General features: G+C 41.3%; 1 protein-coding gene across 5 annotated transcripts in view; it reads right to left on the bottom strand.

The window, feature by feature from the left end:
• Nucleotides 1-17,392, bottom strand: part of TASOR (transcription activation suppressor) — a 140,976-nt gene extending 123,584 nt beyond the window's left edge. For 4 of the 5 annotated variants that reach the window (XR_008844930.1, XM_056524396.1, XM_056524395.1 and 1 more), the window contains exons 1-3: nucleotides 16,943-17,392; nucleotides 14,358-14,500; nucleotides 14,012-14,104 (exon numbers count right to left, since the gene is read on the bottom strand). Coding sequence is in view for 4 of the 5 variants with exons in the window: in XM_056524396.1 (XP_056380371.1) it covers nucleotides 14,012-14,104; nucleotides 14,358-14,500; nucleotides 16,943-17,252 (546 nt within the window). In the remaining variant the exon portion in view is untranslated. Of the gene's footprint in view, nucleotides 1-14,011; nucleotides 14,105-14,357; nucleotides 14,501-16,528 lie in introns of all 5 variants that reach the window. The other variant, XM_056524397.1, reaches the window with a different exon arrangement.
• Nucleotides 17,393-17,627: the final 235 nt, after the last annotated feature.

Raw genomic sequence — 17,627 nt, forward strand, 5'->3', positions numbered from 1 at the left:
CCGCTGGGGCCCCCTGCGATCTCCTGTACGGGGCCCCCGACAACCCGCAGGAAGGGGGCGTGTCGACCTACGAACGAAGCGGCGGCCGACACGCCCCCTCAATACAACTATGGCAGAGCAGAACCGCTGCCTTCGGCAATCTCCGGCTCTGCCATAGAGATGTATTGAGGGGGCGTGTCGGCTGCCGCTTTGTGCAGGGGTCGACACCCGCTATCGGGCCGGAGAGCCTGGTCCCCGTACAGAGAGATCGCAGGGGGCCCCAGCGGTCGGACCCCCCGCGATCTCAAACTTATCCCCTATCCTTAGGATAGGGGATAAGTTTTTCACCACTGGACTACCCCTTTAAGCATTAATAATTCTTAGATGCTTTTACTTTTTATTCTGATTCAGAGATTGTTTCTTCATGACATTCTACTTTATATAAGTGGTAAAATTGTGTTGATACTTGCATCATTTCTTTGTGAAAAATTCCAAAATTTTATGAAAAATTTTAAAAATGTAGAATTTTTGAAACTTTGAAACTCTCTGCTTATAAGGAAAATGGACATCCCAAATAAATTATATATTGATTCACATATACAATATTTCTACTTTATGATTGCATCATAAAGTTGACATGTTTTTACTTTTGAAAGACATTAGAGGGCTTCAAAGTTTAGCAGAAGTTTTCCAATATTTGACAACATTTTCTAAATCAGAATCTTTCAGGGACCAGTTCAGTTTTTAAGTGGATTTGAGGGGCCTTCATATGAGAAATATCCCATAAATGACCCCATCATAAAAACTGCACCCCTCAAAGTATTCAAAATGACATTTAGTAAGTGTGTTAACCCTTTAGGTGTTTCACAGGAATAGCAGCAAAGTGAAGGAGAAAATTCAAAATCTAAATTTTTTACACTCGCATTTTCTTGTAGACCCTGTTTTTGAATTTTTACAAGGGGTAAAAGTAGAGAAATCACCCTAAAATTTGTTACCCAATTTATCTTGAGTAAGGAAATATCTCACGTGTATGTAAAGTGCTCTGTGTGTGCACTAGAGGGCTCAGAAGGAATGCAGTTTTTTCCCCAAATTTTACATTTTTACAAGGGGTAATAGGAGGATATGTCCCCCAAAATTTGTAACCCCATCTCTTCTGAGCATGGAAATACCCCATGTGTGGACGTCAAGTGCACTGCGGACGTACTACAATGCTCAGAAGAGAAGGAGTAACATTTGGCTTTTGGAAAGCAAATTTAGTTGAAATGGTTTTTGGGGTGCATGTCACATTTAGGAAGCCCCTATGGTGCCTTTACATCCACATATGAGGTATGTTCTTACTCGTAAAAATGAAAAATTTAGGGTAACACCAGCATTTTAGTTTAAAAAAAATTCTTTGTTTTCCCATCCAACTTTAACGAAAATTCGTCAAACACCTGTGGGGTGTTAAGGTTCACTTTACCCCTTGTTACGTTCCATGAGGGGTGTAGTTTCCAAAATGGGGTCACATGTAGGCATTTATTTTTTTGCGTTTATTTCAGAACCGTTGTAAAATTAGCCACCCCTGTGCAAATCACCAATTTAGGCCTCAAATGTACATAGTGTGCTCTCACTCCTGAGCCTTGTTGTGCGGCCGCAGAGCATTTTACGCCCACATATGGGGTATTTCCGTACTCAGGAGAAATTGCATTACAAATTTGGGGGGGGGGGGTCTTTTTTTCCCCTTTTACCTGTTGTGAAAATAAAAAGTATGGGGCAACACCAGCATGTTCGTGTGTTAGTGTTTTATTTTTTTTACACCAACAGGCTGGTGTAAACCCCAACTTTTCCTAAGGGGTAAAAGGAGAAAAAGCCCCCCAAAATTTGTAACCCAATTTCTCCAGAGTACGGAAATACCTCACATGTGGCCTTAAAATACAACAGTGCTCTGAAGTGAGAGAGCACCATGCGCATTTGAGGACTAAATTAGGGATTGCATAGGGGTGAACATTGGGAATCACTGGCGTAGAATACCCCTATGTTCACCCCTATGCAATCCCTAATTTAGTCCTCAAATGCGCATGGTGCTCTCTCAATTCAGAGCACTGTTGAATTTCAAGGCCACATGTGAGGTATTTCCGTACTCTGGAGAAATTGCGTTACAAATTTTGGGGGGCTTTTTCTCCTTTTACCCCTTAGGAAAAGTTGGGGTCTACACCAGCCTGTTGGTGTAAAAAAAAAAAAAAAAAAAACACTAAACACACGAACATGCTGGTGTTGCCCCATACTTTTTATTTTCACAAGAGGTAAAAGGGGAAAAAAAGACACCCCCCCCCCAAATTTGTAATGCAATTTCTCCTGAGTACGGAAATACCTCACATGTGGCCTTGAAATACAACAGTGCTCTGAAGTGAGAGAGCACCATGCGCATTTGAGGACTAAATTAGGGATTGCATAGGGGTGAACATAGGGGTATTCTACGCCAGTGATTCCAAGACAGGCTCTCCAGCTGTTGCTAAACTCCCAGCATGCCTGGACAGTCAGTGGCTGTCCGGAAATGCTGGGAGTTGTTTTGCAACAGCTGGAGGCTCCGTTTTGGGAACACTGCCGTACGATACGTTTTTTTATTGAGGGGACAGTGTAAGGGGGTGTCTATGTAGAGTTTTACCCTTTATTATGTGTTCGTGTAGCGGTGTTTTTAGGGTACATTCACACTGGCGAGGGTTTACAGTGAGTTTGCCGCTATGAGTTTGCGCTGCGGCGGAAAATTTGTCGCAGCTCAAACTTGATGCAGGAAACTCACTGTAAACCCGCCCGTGTGCATGTACCCTGTACATTCCCATTGGGCGGAACCTCCAGCTGTTGCAAAACTACAACTGCCAACATGCACTGACAGACCGTCCATGCTAGGAGTTGTACTTTTGCAACAGCTGGAGGCACACTGGTTGGAAAACCTTCAGTTAAGTTCTGTTATCTAACTCAGTATTTTCCAACCAGTGTGCCTCCAGCTGTTGCAAAACTGCAAGTCCCAGTATGTACTGATCGCCGAAGGGCATGCTGGGACAGCCGTTTGCTGTTAGTGCATGCTGGGAGTTGTAGTTTTGCAAGATTTAGAGGGACATGATTTAGAAACCACTGCACAGTGATCTCCAAACTGTGGCCCACCAGCTGTTGCAGAACTACAAATCCCAGCGTGCCAAAGCAGCAGACAGCTGTCTGGGCATGCTGAGAGTTGTAGTTTTGCAACAGTTTAGAGACCACTCTACAGCGGTCTCCAAACCGTAGCCCTCCAGACTCACTGGCTTCTGTGGCCTTCACCAGAGAGCCAGCCGCACGCCAATCGTCACCACGATGGTAAATTACCTCCGACGCCGGTCACAGGACAGTTCTGCCCGGACTACTGTGGGTAGCCAGAACGGGGGAACCGACCGTTAACCAACCCCCCCCCGATCTATTGGTCAGTCACTTCTGACTGACCAATAGCAGGGAGGGGTGGCACCCCTGCCACCTCCCTCCTATCCCTTCAGGGGGATCGTGGGTGTCCCAGAATCGCCGCAGATCGCCGGTCTTAATTTAGCGGCAATTTGGAGGGGGGGGGGGGGCCTGATAGATATCAGCAGTCATCCTAGTCCGGTCCCCACCCTGCACGCGGCGTGGAACGAAATTCCCATGAGCGTACAGGTATGCCCTGGGTCCTAAAGGGGTTAACCCCTTTATGAATTTTTTTTGGCTCACATTCTTACCTTCTAAGATCCTTAACTTATTTTTCAACTGACAGTTGTATAAGGCTGGACTTTTTGGGGAAAACGCCAGGAAAAATGCCAATTCTGCCGCATGGCATTTTTTTTTCGGCCCAAAAAAAAAAAAAAACACTGCAGCCAGATGTTAGCTGTAAATCAATGAAAACACGCAAAATTCTTTTCCCACTTTGCGTTTCTCAGTTTGGTGATTTTTTTTAATCCTTTTGGCTTTAACTCTTTCAGCTCCTTGGCGGTTTTGCAAAATCGCAGCATGTTGAGCCTTACACATTTCGTAGGGTACCATCAAAAATAAATAAATAAAGATCAGTAGTGATGGAAAAAAAAATTGTATTTAACGAAATTTTTGATTTTTATAAAGAAATTTTTATTAAATTAAAAGGGATCAATTTATGTGGTTTGTGGGCAGGGCAATAAATGTAGCCGACAATAATAAAAATGTAGTGGAGTGTGTGTTTCTCACTTCAAAACCCCCCCCCCCCCCCATTTTTTTTTTTTTTTTTTAGGTAGTAATATGCTCCCAGCATGGGAGCACACACTGTTCCATGATGGGAGTAGTAGTACCTGTACTAATTGACAGATCGACCCGGGTCTGTTACGATCCTTCTGTATAATTTATAGATGTCGCCTGCTGCTCTTCTATGGTCCCCTGCACTTCCGTCTATATACACCTATTCATATTTCCCGCAGAGAGCTGTGATTGGCCAGATGGTTCCAGCCAATCACAACTCTCTGTGGGAAATTCGAATAGGTGTATATATATATATATATATATATATATATATATATATATATATATATATATGTCAGTGCAGGGGACTATACATTATACATGAGTATCACAGCGGGTGTTAGGAGTGACATCTGCTCTGATCTTTCCTTAACTGCAGGTATTACTGCTCCCAACATGGAGAACACTCTGCTCCATGCTGGGAGCTGTAGTACCTGCATTAAAAAAAGGACAGATCCCAACAGGTGTCAGAAGTTACACTCGCTGCGATCTGTCTATTAATGCAGGTACTACAGGTCCCAGCATAGAGCAGTATGTGTTCCATGTTGGGAGTAGTAGTAACTGCAGTTAAGGACAGATCAAAGCAGGTGTCACTCCTGACACCCGATGCGATCATCCTATCTATTGCAGAGATGCGGAATGGCTTTCTCATTCACTCCGCATCTCTGCACTATACTTCGGCCGGCCAGTGATATTAATAGAACACTACTCATTCATATTTCCCTCTGAGAGCGGGGATTGGCTGCAACCATCCGGCCAATCGCTACTCTGGGCGGAAAATATCAATGAGTGATGTTCTATTCACATCACTGGCCATCCGAAGTACAGAGCAGATGCAAGCATCTCTGCTATATTATGGACGATCGCATCAGGTGTCAGGAGTGACACCCAGGGTTATCTGACTATTAGTACAGGTACCACTACTCCCATCATGGAACAGTCTGCTCCATGCTGGGAGTAGTACTACCTAAAAAATAAAAAAATAAAAATATGTAAAAATTTTACATTACAATTTAAATATAAAAAATTAAAACCGTTTTTTTTTGTAGCAAACAAATTTTGGAAAAAAAAATGCTAAAGGGGACGAAAATGCAATTTCCACTCAAATGCAAATACGGCAGAAAAAAAAAAACTGATGCAAGAAATTGCACTGGCGTTTTTCCTGTGACAAAAACGCAGGAAAAAAAAGCAAAGTGGAATCCTAGCCTAAGGGCTTATTTTCTGCAGGACAATTTGTACTTTCCACTGAAACACTGATATAAAAAAAAAAAAAAAAAAAAAAAAAAAAAAAAGTGTATTACAAAGCCAGGAGAAAATGATATGTAATTGCACAATTTTGTTCAAAATACGGGAAAACTGACATTCTCTCTTTATTCTATGGGTCAGTATGAGTCCAATGATACCAAACTTTAATAATTTTAGTTTCATTTTATGGTAAAAAAAAAAAAAAAAAAATTGAAAATAATTAAAGTAACGCCTATTACTTTTATTTTTCCACAAATAGATTTGTGTTAGGGTTTTTTGTGTCATGAGCTGTAGTTTTTCACAGTACCATTTTTAATGTAGTTCTGGCTTTTTGTTTACATTTCAAGGGGTACGCCAATGGCCAGGGTTCGGAACTAAGTGTTCCTAACGCTGTTTTCGCGCTGCGGGGGACAGCCACGCCCCCTCAATGTAAGTCAATGAGAGGGGCGTGACTGCCTTCACGCCCCCTCCCATAGACTTGCATTTAGGGGGCATGGCCATGATGTCACAAGGGGGCGTGGCAACCCCAAAGCCCGCACAAGCGTTTGGAAGTAAATGTTCTGAATGCTGGGGAGTGGAGTACTCCTTTAATTCCTTTTTTATTTTTTTTTGGTATGCAATGTAACCAAAAAGCATCATGTTTGGTTTTGGAATTTTTTTTGCGTTTACACAAACATGTGTAACATAATTTAATAGCTCGGACAATTACGCATGCAGCGATACCAATTTTTTTTTTTACTGTTTTAATTAAAAAGATGAGAAAAGGAGGAAAAGGGGGCGATTTAAATTTTTATTAGGGAATGGATTTATATATTCCATTTTTTTTTAATTTTTTTTTTTTTTTTTTTTTTTTTTTTTACACACACTTTTTGGACCCCCTAGGCCCATCAATAGCCATCATTAAATGGCTCACATAGATCAACATAATGCTATTAGTGAAGATGCCGAGGACCAAGTAAGATTACATCAGGTGGGGCTATTGGACCACTAGACACCAGGGAATGGCGGCATTTAATGATTAAATGCTGTGATCTGTGCAGATCACAATATTTAAACCAGTTAAATGACAGACATCGGAGCGATCTTCAATGTTAGTCATTACCAGTAAATGTCAGCTTCTGATAGCCACAGGCCTGTGTGGTCTGATAATGGCTGCCTCTTTACAGAACATCTCTGTCTGTGCTCCCAGCTCTTAGGCAGGAAATCCCACTTCAGCCCCAAGTCGGCTTAGTGGCAATATAGAGGCAGAGCATTTAGCTGTATAATAAAAGGTAACCTGTTAGCTGTTTCATGCTGCTAGAACCAGTCTCACTACAAAACACACGATACAATGATAGTTTTAACAATGAGCCAGAAAGCGGGTATATAGTCTAAGAGTCTTCTCTGTTATTTTTCTAATTATATGTATTTGAAACATTCCTTATATTTGGGTCTTTTTAAATACTGGGCTTCTTCCCAAGTGATGTGTGTGCTTTAATAAAGGGGTTTTCAAATACTCTTTAAAAGGGGTACTCCACTGGCCAGCGGTCTGAACTAAAATTTCCAAAATGTGGTTTACGTGCGGGAGGGAGTCGGCCACACGCCCTCGTTATGTCATGACCACACCCCCTCAATGCAAGTCTATGGGAGGGAAGTGGCCTCCCAGACTTGCATTGAGGGGACATGGTTATGACATCCCGAGGGAAGTGGTCCACCACCGCTACGTGAAAACAGCGTTCAGAACATTTAGTTCTGAATGCTGGCCAGTGGAGTACCCCTTTAAAAAGGTACCTTTCAGCCCTTTTATGCTGCCCGTGTTGAATGCAGCATCATTTGGCAACAGACATGCTGTTTCAGCAGTCTGTCAGTTGTCAAGATATGTAAAATGGTTTAGGAATGCATACAATTTACAGCCTGCAGCCCACACTGGCAGAGGATTCTACAGCATTCATTAGATTCTGCTTCCCTCAGCAGCCAGCCCTCACCAACGATTGACAAGGTTCTCCTTATCACCACACTGTACTTCTAAGAAACCTGTCAAGTATCATTGGGTAAACAGGGGAAGTGGGACCTAATGAATACACTAGACTCATCTCTGCTAGTGCCTGGCATGCACTGTGGGCTGCAAACGCTAAGGGGGAAGTTATCATTGGCTTTGGCTTTATTTTGGTGTATATTTTTTGCATACGCCAGTTTGTGCAAACATTTAGCAAATCTTAAAAACATCCCTGTACCTCTAATGATTCTTGCAAAACTGACTTGGTAGACATTTTCACTGGTTGTGCACCCAGTGGTCAGAAATGTATAAAAAGGGTGAATCTTCGCACATGTTTTTAATATCACAGCCTTTTCAGCTTCAAAATCTACCATACATTGTACAACCTTTTAATTTCCCTTAAATTGACACGGTCAGATCCAAAAACTTTTTATATGTTGTTACTGATGAAAATTACAAGACTTTTTGAAATATGGTTGTTTTTGAATAATTAAGAAAACATCTCCTTAAAATTCCACCACTAGGAGTCATCATACTGACTAGGACCCTAACAAGTCCTGCTGCAGCATCAAGCTTGTCCATGACAAAAGATGACTCAGTCTCCTAAACCACTTTATTACTTAAAACAAGTGTTGCAATATTATGCAATTCTGAGACTCAATGTCCCCACATTCACAGCAAATGTTAACCATTGCAGAACTTTGATATTAAAGGGGTACTCTGGCCCGAAGACATCTTATCCCCTATCCAAAGGATTGAGGATAAGATGTCTGATCGTGGAGGTCCTGCCACTGGAGACCCCCGCAATCTCTCATGCAGACACCCACCTGTGGCAGCTGCACAGAGCAATGTTTGCTCCGTGTCTGAAGGGTCACGACTACGGGGCCGGAGTTTCGTGACGTCATGCCGTACCCCTTTAATTGTTGTGGTATTTGTGTGAACTCCATTCAATAGGGAAGGAATTATCACAATAGTTCTGAAGGTAAATGGAACAGGTACCCATGGCAACCAGCATCAGATGGCCTTTGGAAATAAATATTGTGGGTCACAGTGGAGAGCACAGAGCAGCATGCGAAAGTGAAAAGTTGTACTTTACTCCATGTATTCTTAAACTTCTTACAGGAAACTTTAATTTTAAAAACATGCAGTGCTACTAAAAAAAAATAAAAAAAAATAAAAAAAAAAGCTGTCCAAATGCCAGAAAAAATAAAAATAAAAAACCAAACAGCACACAAAAACATTGTTTATATTACTTCCAGAGGTTTCAGCTACTGTCTCCTCTGACCAATCAGGCTCTTGCAGATCGAAAATAAAAAGGGGTACTCCGGTGGAGAACAATTTCTCTTCAAATTAACTGGTTTCAGAAACAGATTTGTAAAATTACTGAAAATCTAAATGTGGAGCTCAAAGATTACTGGACAAACTAATACATTTATTAAAAATACATAAACACCAGTCAGCATATCATACTGGGCCGACACCCATCGGGCCCTAGTAGGTGCAGCTTAATATAAGGCAAAACAGAGTTCTAATAGGGATATACACTTATGTCTAGAAACTCAATGGTAAAAATAAATGAAAAACACTGCCCTTCAAGAATATGTAGCTTGTTGCCTTAGTGTAAACACTCAATCCATATAGTCTGTGAAATGTTGGTAAAGTTATACTAACGATGCACAGCGATTTCACATGCCCATAAGGAGATCAGCATCAGCATCGTGCATATGCAGTTATGATGTATAAACACGAGTCTTATTGCACTTGAATAAAACACTGCTTGGTACCAGGTACCTCTCACCCTCCAATACGCAGTCCAAGGACTGAGTGCGGGAAGTGTTCCTCTGTGGAATCCAGTCATTGCCACCTGAAGCCGCAGAAAGGCTGTGAAGCGATCTCTCTAGGTAGAGTATAGATTCACCAATGCTCCCATTCATATACATTGTGCGTCTCTCTAAATGTTTAGTGTGATAGAGAATCCTCTCGTAGTCAGCGCTCTGCCCAGTGGCGTCCTTGTGTCAGTTAGCTCGCGGAGGTCTCAGAAAATTGCAATGTCCCGGACTGGAGTAAAATAGTGCAATGGGGGATAGTGTAACTGGATCCAAGTTGGACATTGGAATATATCATTTTAAACTTTAAGACTTGAGTTTATACATCATATGCACGATTATCCCGATGCTGATCTCCTTATGGGCATGTGAAATCGCAGTACATTAGTGGTATAACTCTACCATAGTTTCCCAGACTATATGGATTGACGAGTGTTTACACTAAGGCAGCAAGCTACATATTCTTGAAGTGTTGTCAGTATTTTAGAGTGATTTTACCAGCAAGTTTCTAGACATACCGTATATACTCGAGTATAAACAGAGTTTTTCAGCACGATTTTTCGTGCTGAAAACACCCCCCCCGGCTTATACTCGAGTGAACTCTCCACGCGCAGTGGTCTTCAACCTGCGGACCTCCAGAGGTTTCAAAACTACAACTCCCAGCAAGCCCGGGCAGCCATCAGCTGTCCGGGCTTGCTGGGAGTTGTAGTTTTGAATTCTCCGGAGGTCCGCAGGTTGAAGACCACTGCGGCCTTCGACATCATCCAGCCCCCTCTCACCCCCCTTTAGTTCTGTACAGTACTCACCTCCGCTCGGCGCTGGTCCGGTGCTGCAGGACTGTCCGGAGAGGAGGTGGTCCGGTGGGATAGTGGTTCCGGGCTGCTATCTTCACCGGGGAGGCCTCTTCTAAGCGCTTCGGGCCCGGCCCCAGAATAGTCACGTTGCCTTGACAACGACGCAGAGGTACGTTCATTGCCAACGTACTTCTGCGTCATTGTCAAGGCAACGCCTCTATTCCGGGCCCGCAGCACGGAGAAGAGGCGCCCCCAGTGAAGATAGCAGCCCGGAACCACTATCCCACCAGACCACCTCCTCTCCGGACAGTCCTGCAGCATCGGACCAGCGCCGAGCGGAGGTGAGCACTGTACAGAACTAAAGGGGGTGAGAGGGGGCTGGATGATGTCGAAGGCCGCAGTGGTCTTCGACCTGCGGACCTCCGGAGGTTTCAAAACTACAACTCCCAGCAAGCCCGGACAACCGATGGCTGCCCGGGCTTGCTGGGAGTTGTAGTTTTGAAACCTCTGGAGGTCCGCAGGTTGAAGACCACTGAGGGCGGATGATGACAAGAGGATGATGAAGGGGGGGGTGGGATGATGACAAGAGGATGATGAAGGGGGTGTGTGGGATGATGAAGGGGGGTGGGGATGATGACAAGGGGATGATGAAGGGGGGGGGTGTGGGATGATGACAAGGGGATGATGACAAGGGGATGATGACAGGTGGTGATGATGATGAGGATGTTAATGACGGGTCTGGATGATGACAGGGGGGGGGGGGGATAATGTATTTCCCACCCTAGGCTTATACTCGAGTCAATAACTTTTCCTGGGATTTTGGGTTGAAATTAGGGGTCTCGGCTTATACTCGGGTCGGCTTATACTCGAGTATATACGGTAAGTGTATATACCTATACCTTAGAATTCTGTTTTGCCTTACTGTGAGCTGCACCTACTAGGGCCTGGTGGGTGTCAGCCCAGTATGATATACTGACTGGTGTTTATGTATTTTAATAAATTTGGCTGGAAGCCACAGCGGGTAAGTAGAGAGAGCTCCGCAGGACCACGCCAGGATGGGTGAGAAACTGTCCTGAACTATTACAACTAGTTATCTAGAGACTGCATGCACTCCAAGTATTTCTATAGTTACATAGTAACTACTACACAGACAATCAGCTCTTCACTGTTATATACCAACATAGACTTGTATGCTACGGACACTTTACATTGCCTGTACACTATTTCTCTATAGAGGCTGAACAACATAGATTGCGTAATACGTACTTTTACATAAAGATTTTATTGTATTTTATCTTTAAATATCTCTCGGCATTTCTGAAAGGGCCCTGCAGATAATGACATATATATTTACATTTTTATAATAAATAATACCTTTTTCTAATCTAAATTGCATCTTTTAATCTTTGTATATCCACCTGAGCATTCAATATAATACTGCTTATGCTCCTATTAGTGAGCTTATGAAAGAACATATTTGAGCAGTGCCCCCTCTTTATTGTATATTTAATACATTTATTAGTTTGTCCAGTAATCTTTGAGCTCCACTTTTATATTCAGTATTTTTCTCACTCCTGGGGTAGTTTTTGTGGTACACTGGATCGATTGTGATTTGTGGAAGTGAGTCTAATACATTCTAGATTTGTAAATTGCTTCTATTAAAAAAAAAAATGTAATACTTCCAGTACTTATCAGCTACGAAGTGGAGTTGCTCTTTTCTGTCTGATCAAAGTGCTCTCTGCTAACACCTCCGTCTGTGTCAGGAACTGTCCAGAGTAGAAGCAAATCCCATATGCAAACCTCTCCTGCTTCAGACAGTTCCTGATATGGACAAAGGCGTCAGCAGAGAGCACTGTGGTCAGTCTGAAAACAACAACAACTCAACCTCCTCTGGAGCATACATCAGCTGATAATTACTGGAAGAATTAAGATTTCATAAAAGTAATTTACTAATTTAAACTTTCCGGCACCAGTTGATTTGAAAATAAATTTAAAAAAATTTAACACCAAAGTACCCTTTTAAGCTGCTTTTCAGCAGTACCACAATAAAACCATTTTACTCGGTTTGTTCCTCCATTTAGCGTTTCACTAACAGATACAGACTTACAATTTTGTATGATGTGTGTGTGTGTGTGTCTCTCAAAATTGAAGTTTTAATTCAACAAGCAAGAGCCCTAATGTTCTTTTACCATGTCTGAAAAAGACCAGGTCAGGTGCAAGAGATTTTACAATTAACATTGTGAAAGCCTAAAAGATGTTTAGACCAGGTCCTATCAAGCTCAGGTTTATCTGCACTGCTACTATCCTATCCAAAAAAATAAAATAAAAATTATATTTATTTATATTTTACACACACACACACACACACACACACACCTGTAGAGATGCCATGAAGAAAAACCAGAACCAATGGTCAGCTAGAGGTAAGCAAGTGCTTCAAATTGTGCACTTGTGGTTGCTATTTTTAAACGGTAATGTATCACCTATACTATATGTTTTTTAAATTAAAACATTTTTAATTTTCAGTTTGTAGATTTTCTGAGGCTGACATCTTTCCTGAACTGTTGAGTGCATTCAGAGATACATCAGCTATGTAGATATAAGAAATTGTAGGCTGAAAAGTATTTATGGGAGTTTTCTAGGCATGTTCTGAGACCTGTCGAGAAGTGACAACGTTAAGTGCATCATGTGTTATCTATATAGACAACCTGAAATTTTTATTCTGCCTGCGATAACGATGAGAATGCTGAAAAAAGGATCTCGATAAAACAGACATGGTTGGCCTATAGTCAGGCTCAATAGTCAGTATGAAAACTGACTTTTTTAAACAGAGAAGTGGAAAAAAATTTTTTTGTTTTTTTTTTATGTATTGTGTGTTGGCGAAGAAATGTCCAGCTGTATTTTCCCCCTACATGGTAATCGTTACAACATAGCAATTTGAGTGTATATCACCAGGCTATTTACGGAAAAGCAAAAAATAAAAATGTATATGACTGGGAAAAAAAAAAATCAATAAAAAAATAAAAGAAATGGCTGCTGTCCATGTCCTCAGAAGAATTTAATGCAGTTAGTATAAAGTGTGCATGATAAATGTAAAAATTGATGCCTGTATGCAAATACAGGGGGAAAAGAAATGCATGCAGCCAGTAATTCATGGCAGAAAAAAAATGTCCAAAACCAGATAGAAAATATGGCATAATCCCAATCTTTAGATTCCACATTCAAGTGTTTTGTTTTTTGTATACTGGTTTTCTCCTCAACCTGATCCCAAACAAAAAGGTGCCATGTATCATGGCAAAGAATACTTGGGCATATGCATTATTTGATTTAGATAATGCTAACGTTTTAGAAGGACAAAATGACAAACCAACATTTGAAATTGTGCTTCTGCTGGAATCCCACTGATCAGCGGGTAAACCTGGAACTAAGTGTTCAGTTTCCTGGCAGAGTCACCACAGAGGTACTTAAGTATTACACAATGACCATTCAATGGGTAGCCTGTCCCACACCAAACAGCTCACCTCTGTTGCAAAAGAAACTTTTTGTAACTACTCTCCACTTTAGTCTGATGAGGATACTGACTAAGGGAACCTCCTTTCATTAAATCAGAATCCCCCTAGGGGAGTCTATATATAAAAAAACAAAGAAAAAAGTCAACTCCTTAAAACAGTTCAAGGAGGGAAGGAAAAGTTTCTCCAAAATCCATGTTTTTTTAAACCAGCAATGAAGGCTCAGTGATTAAATCCATTCAGAATTTTTGCCAAAGAGAATCATAACATCAGTAACAGAAATGCGTACTGAAGATACTTTTTAAAAGGACTCTAAAATAAATCAGTGTAGAAAAGCCTCCATAAAATCTCTGTAACCTCAAACGGTTTTCCTAAGAATATGCGTTGCTTAGATAGGACATTATGGACCAGGTTAGCAACCACATTGGATTATCTTACCTGATCTTCATCAGCCAAAAGAAAAGCATAAGATTCGACAAGTTCTTTTTCTGATCGACCATCAAATTTCAATTGTCTTCTTTTTTCAGTGAACTAAGAATAAAAAAAATAAATGTATGGAAATCGGGAAAGGAATGAAAAATCCAGACGTTCTTCATCCTTAATAGTATATTAAGCACACAAAACTATGTGAACAATTAAAATGCGCCAACTACAGTATGTGTGCAACATTAAAAGAGCCAAGGTTTCTGAGTTTAATGTTCCAGAGAAGGCTAACATTTGCCAGAACCAGAGTTCTACAAAGCACAGGTTATCAACCTGCAAATGACCAAATTTAATCACTGACCTCTTTTTCCAAGAATTCATTGTGAACCATTCGAGCAGATTGGTATGTAAAATGTATCTTAGAATTTGCATCCAAGTATGACGAATGTAGAATTTTCAATATCTCCTCAAAATCCCGCGAGTCAGAACTAATTGACTGAAGAGCTAAAACGAACAAAAAAAAAAAAAAAAATATTTTAAAGTTACTTCCAAGATGTACTGTAACTTTTTAAACTGTCAGTCATTGTGAATTTGTCATAAAAAAACAAACATACAAAACAATGGTGCAAATATTTTATTATGCTTTACTTTCACATAACTGCATGTGACACTGTAATAATTATACAAAATAAACATTCACAAGAGAAAAGTAATTTAATGTTTAGAAAAAAAAATGAAAGTTTGTAACAAAAAGGGAGTTGGTTTAAAACTTGCAACCGGAGACTATGTGGAGCAGGGAGACAACAATCATTATGGTCTTGTCCATATATGGACAGTTTCAACTGATTACTTCCAACAAAGAAACGGTCTGCTTCCTGGGGGTAGTACCACAGCATCTGTGCATTTCTTTGTACTTAAATTAGAAATATATGCACAAGAGCATAATAGTTATAGTAGGCAGCCATCTGAGGACACGCCGATATACAGTAAACAGGCTTGGCTCTGGGTTACCAAGGTCTGCAAGATATCAGCCACCATACGAGAACCGCATGTATAACTCATGTAGAAACTAGTCTATTTCGGTGTGTGGAGACTGCCCCCATTTCAAAGTACACTGTGCTAACTATGATCATCTGATCAATAAGCCAAATATTTTTGACACGCCCACCAAAGAGCTAACCCCTCTTTTCAACATTTATACGTAAAAATTATTATTATTATTTTTTTTTTAAGGGCAGGCTTTTAACATGTGTAAATATTCTGGTTACCCCCCCCCCCCCCCCCCCCCAAACAAGACAAAAAAAAATGATGGCATGTGGTACATCTGTCCTATACAGAAACTGGAGTGAGACCATCTAAAATATTGCTTACATGAATGCATCACGGTGAACTGTCAGTGCTGGACTAAAGGTTTTTTTTTAGTTTAGTTTTTACACCAAGATCTACACCAATGGTGAATATATTTGTGCTTTTTGAAAAGAAAAAATACAATGTATTTTATCTTAACTAAATCTTCATGGGAGGGGCTGTTTATTGACATCTCTTCAATGCCAGAAACAGAAAAATCGTAAAACTTGAAAAATATACTTTTCAAAATTAAAATAAAGGCTAATGGAAGGCATGCAGGAAGCATGTGTATTCCTGTGGAAGCTCAGCATTCCCAAGGGTCCTTTAAGAACATATTAAGTTACACCACTAAGTGCAAATTCTTTTATTTACGGTTAAAGTCATCTTATACAAAGATACTGTAATTACCTAAAATTACTAAAATATTGTCCTGTTGGGACATAGCCTTTTGGAGGCAATAATTATGTTCTTGTGGTTAACATCCACAGATAAGGAGAATTAAAGCCATATCCACTCTCTATTAGTTATGATCTTAGTTTCCCAAACCAGTTTTCCCATAAAAAAAAAAAAAAAAAAAACTAATATATGAAGTATAAAATTAAAGTATAGAACTGGCATTTAATGTAAAACTGAGGCAATTTAAATTCTATATTTTTTATATTACAAATTTTGGATTTCTACTTGTTCAAAGCCTTAAGTTAACTTTTCTGACAGTTTAATCATCCAAAATATTTAATAATTCAGCATCTATTCAGTCCCATTAAAAGGCAGAAGTAATATTTTACTGTCTGTGCCAAAGATTAACCCCATATTCTAAAGTAAATTTTTCTGATAGCAAAAAATTGCTTTTGTTCTTTTCTATTTGGTATCAATAAGGCATAAACATGCTCCGCAATATTAGATTTGGGTATTATGCATGTATACACATCATGATTTAGTAGGAACATCTATACATGGTTACCAACTTCATCTAATTTCCACCAAAAATGCTTTATTGGGTTCACCCAAGAAGTATCTGAGAACCACATTGTGACTGCAAGGATGGGCCAAGAAGACTAACAAGGTAAAGAGCAGATCCTCCTGTTTAGGAATCCATCTCTACAAAAGTAGATTTCCAGCACACAAAGGGTGGACACAAAATTGCGTAAGGGGTCTGTCCTCACATCATATAAGAAATGCCCATACCTGTGGCAGGTTCCATTGTGAAAAATTCCAGAAAGCCTGCGCACTATTATGGCAAAGCACTGCATCAGTAATGTAAAGGGTGAGACGTTACATCACGATTTACTGATCGCTGCATAACGCAAGGGCGGGGCTTGACGCGCAAGCGGAAACAACCGACTGCTTATAGCGTCTCCGCCTCAGAGCAGCTGAGGTCACCGCGGATCGGGAGTGCCCTTTAATTAAGATTAAATTCCCGCGCGTATTTTTTTTCTCCCCCTCCGCCGTCACAAACATAACTCTGCACACAGTGGCCCCTACGCCGAGATGTACTGTGCCCCCCACAGGCAGGACAGAGCTGAAGTGATCTATTCACTCCATAAGGCATGCAACATGACTGCACAGTATTCTAAGTACACAGGAGGGGATGGCGACCACCTTTCTTTTCTCTGCTCTTCTTTGGTATCTGAAAACGTTTCCTGGGGGGCTCCTCGGTGGGGGTGCTGGCCCCTCTCATCTCAATCATGGACGCTTCACTGTTCACACTGATGTTTCTCCTTTTGCAGCCAATTCTCTCCACCGCCGCTTCGTCTTCTTCAGCTTCGCCATTTTGGGAGCCGCTGACTCTAAATTCTTCACTCGCTGCCAGTCTCGCGCTCCCACCACCCACGTTGATGTCCATGGTCGCCCCGCTCTTGTTTTCCTGCATTGCTTCGGTGTATCTCTCCTCTCTAACGCCGTTGAACATTACACACACACGGGCTTCGGGCTGCTTTTTTCAGACTGCGTCACGAAATCTTCCAAGACGCGAGGACGCCGCATCCTCCTCAGGACGCCATCTCAGCGATCCACCAGCATGTCCCCTGCTCCGCTCTCCTTTCACTAACATCACCGCCTAGACTCTGCCCAGAAACGTCATCGAGAGGCGGGCCCACGGGAAAGATGGCCAATGACTAAGCGCCTATTCGCGGCGCTGACCAATGGGAGCCGAGGAGAAGCATTCCTGTCAGGAGGCAGCCGCCATTTTAAAGCTTGCTGTGGATTTGTGTTTTTGTACGAGGTGAGCTGAGCTGCAGAGAAGCGTTCCGGGATTCGCCTCACCGGCCGTCATAATAATATTCGT

Source organism: Hyla sarda, chromosome 6 (assembly GCF_029499605.1).
Source record: "Hyla sarda isolate aHylSar1 chromosome 6, aHylSar1.hap1, whole genome shotgun sequence".
Lineage (NCBI taxonomy): Eukaryota > Metazoa > Chordata > Amphibia > Anura > Hylidae > Hyla > Hyla sarda.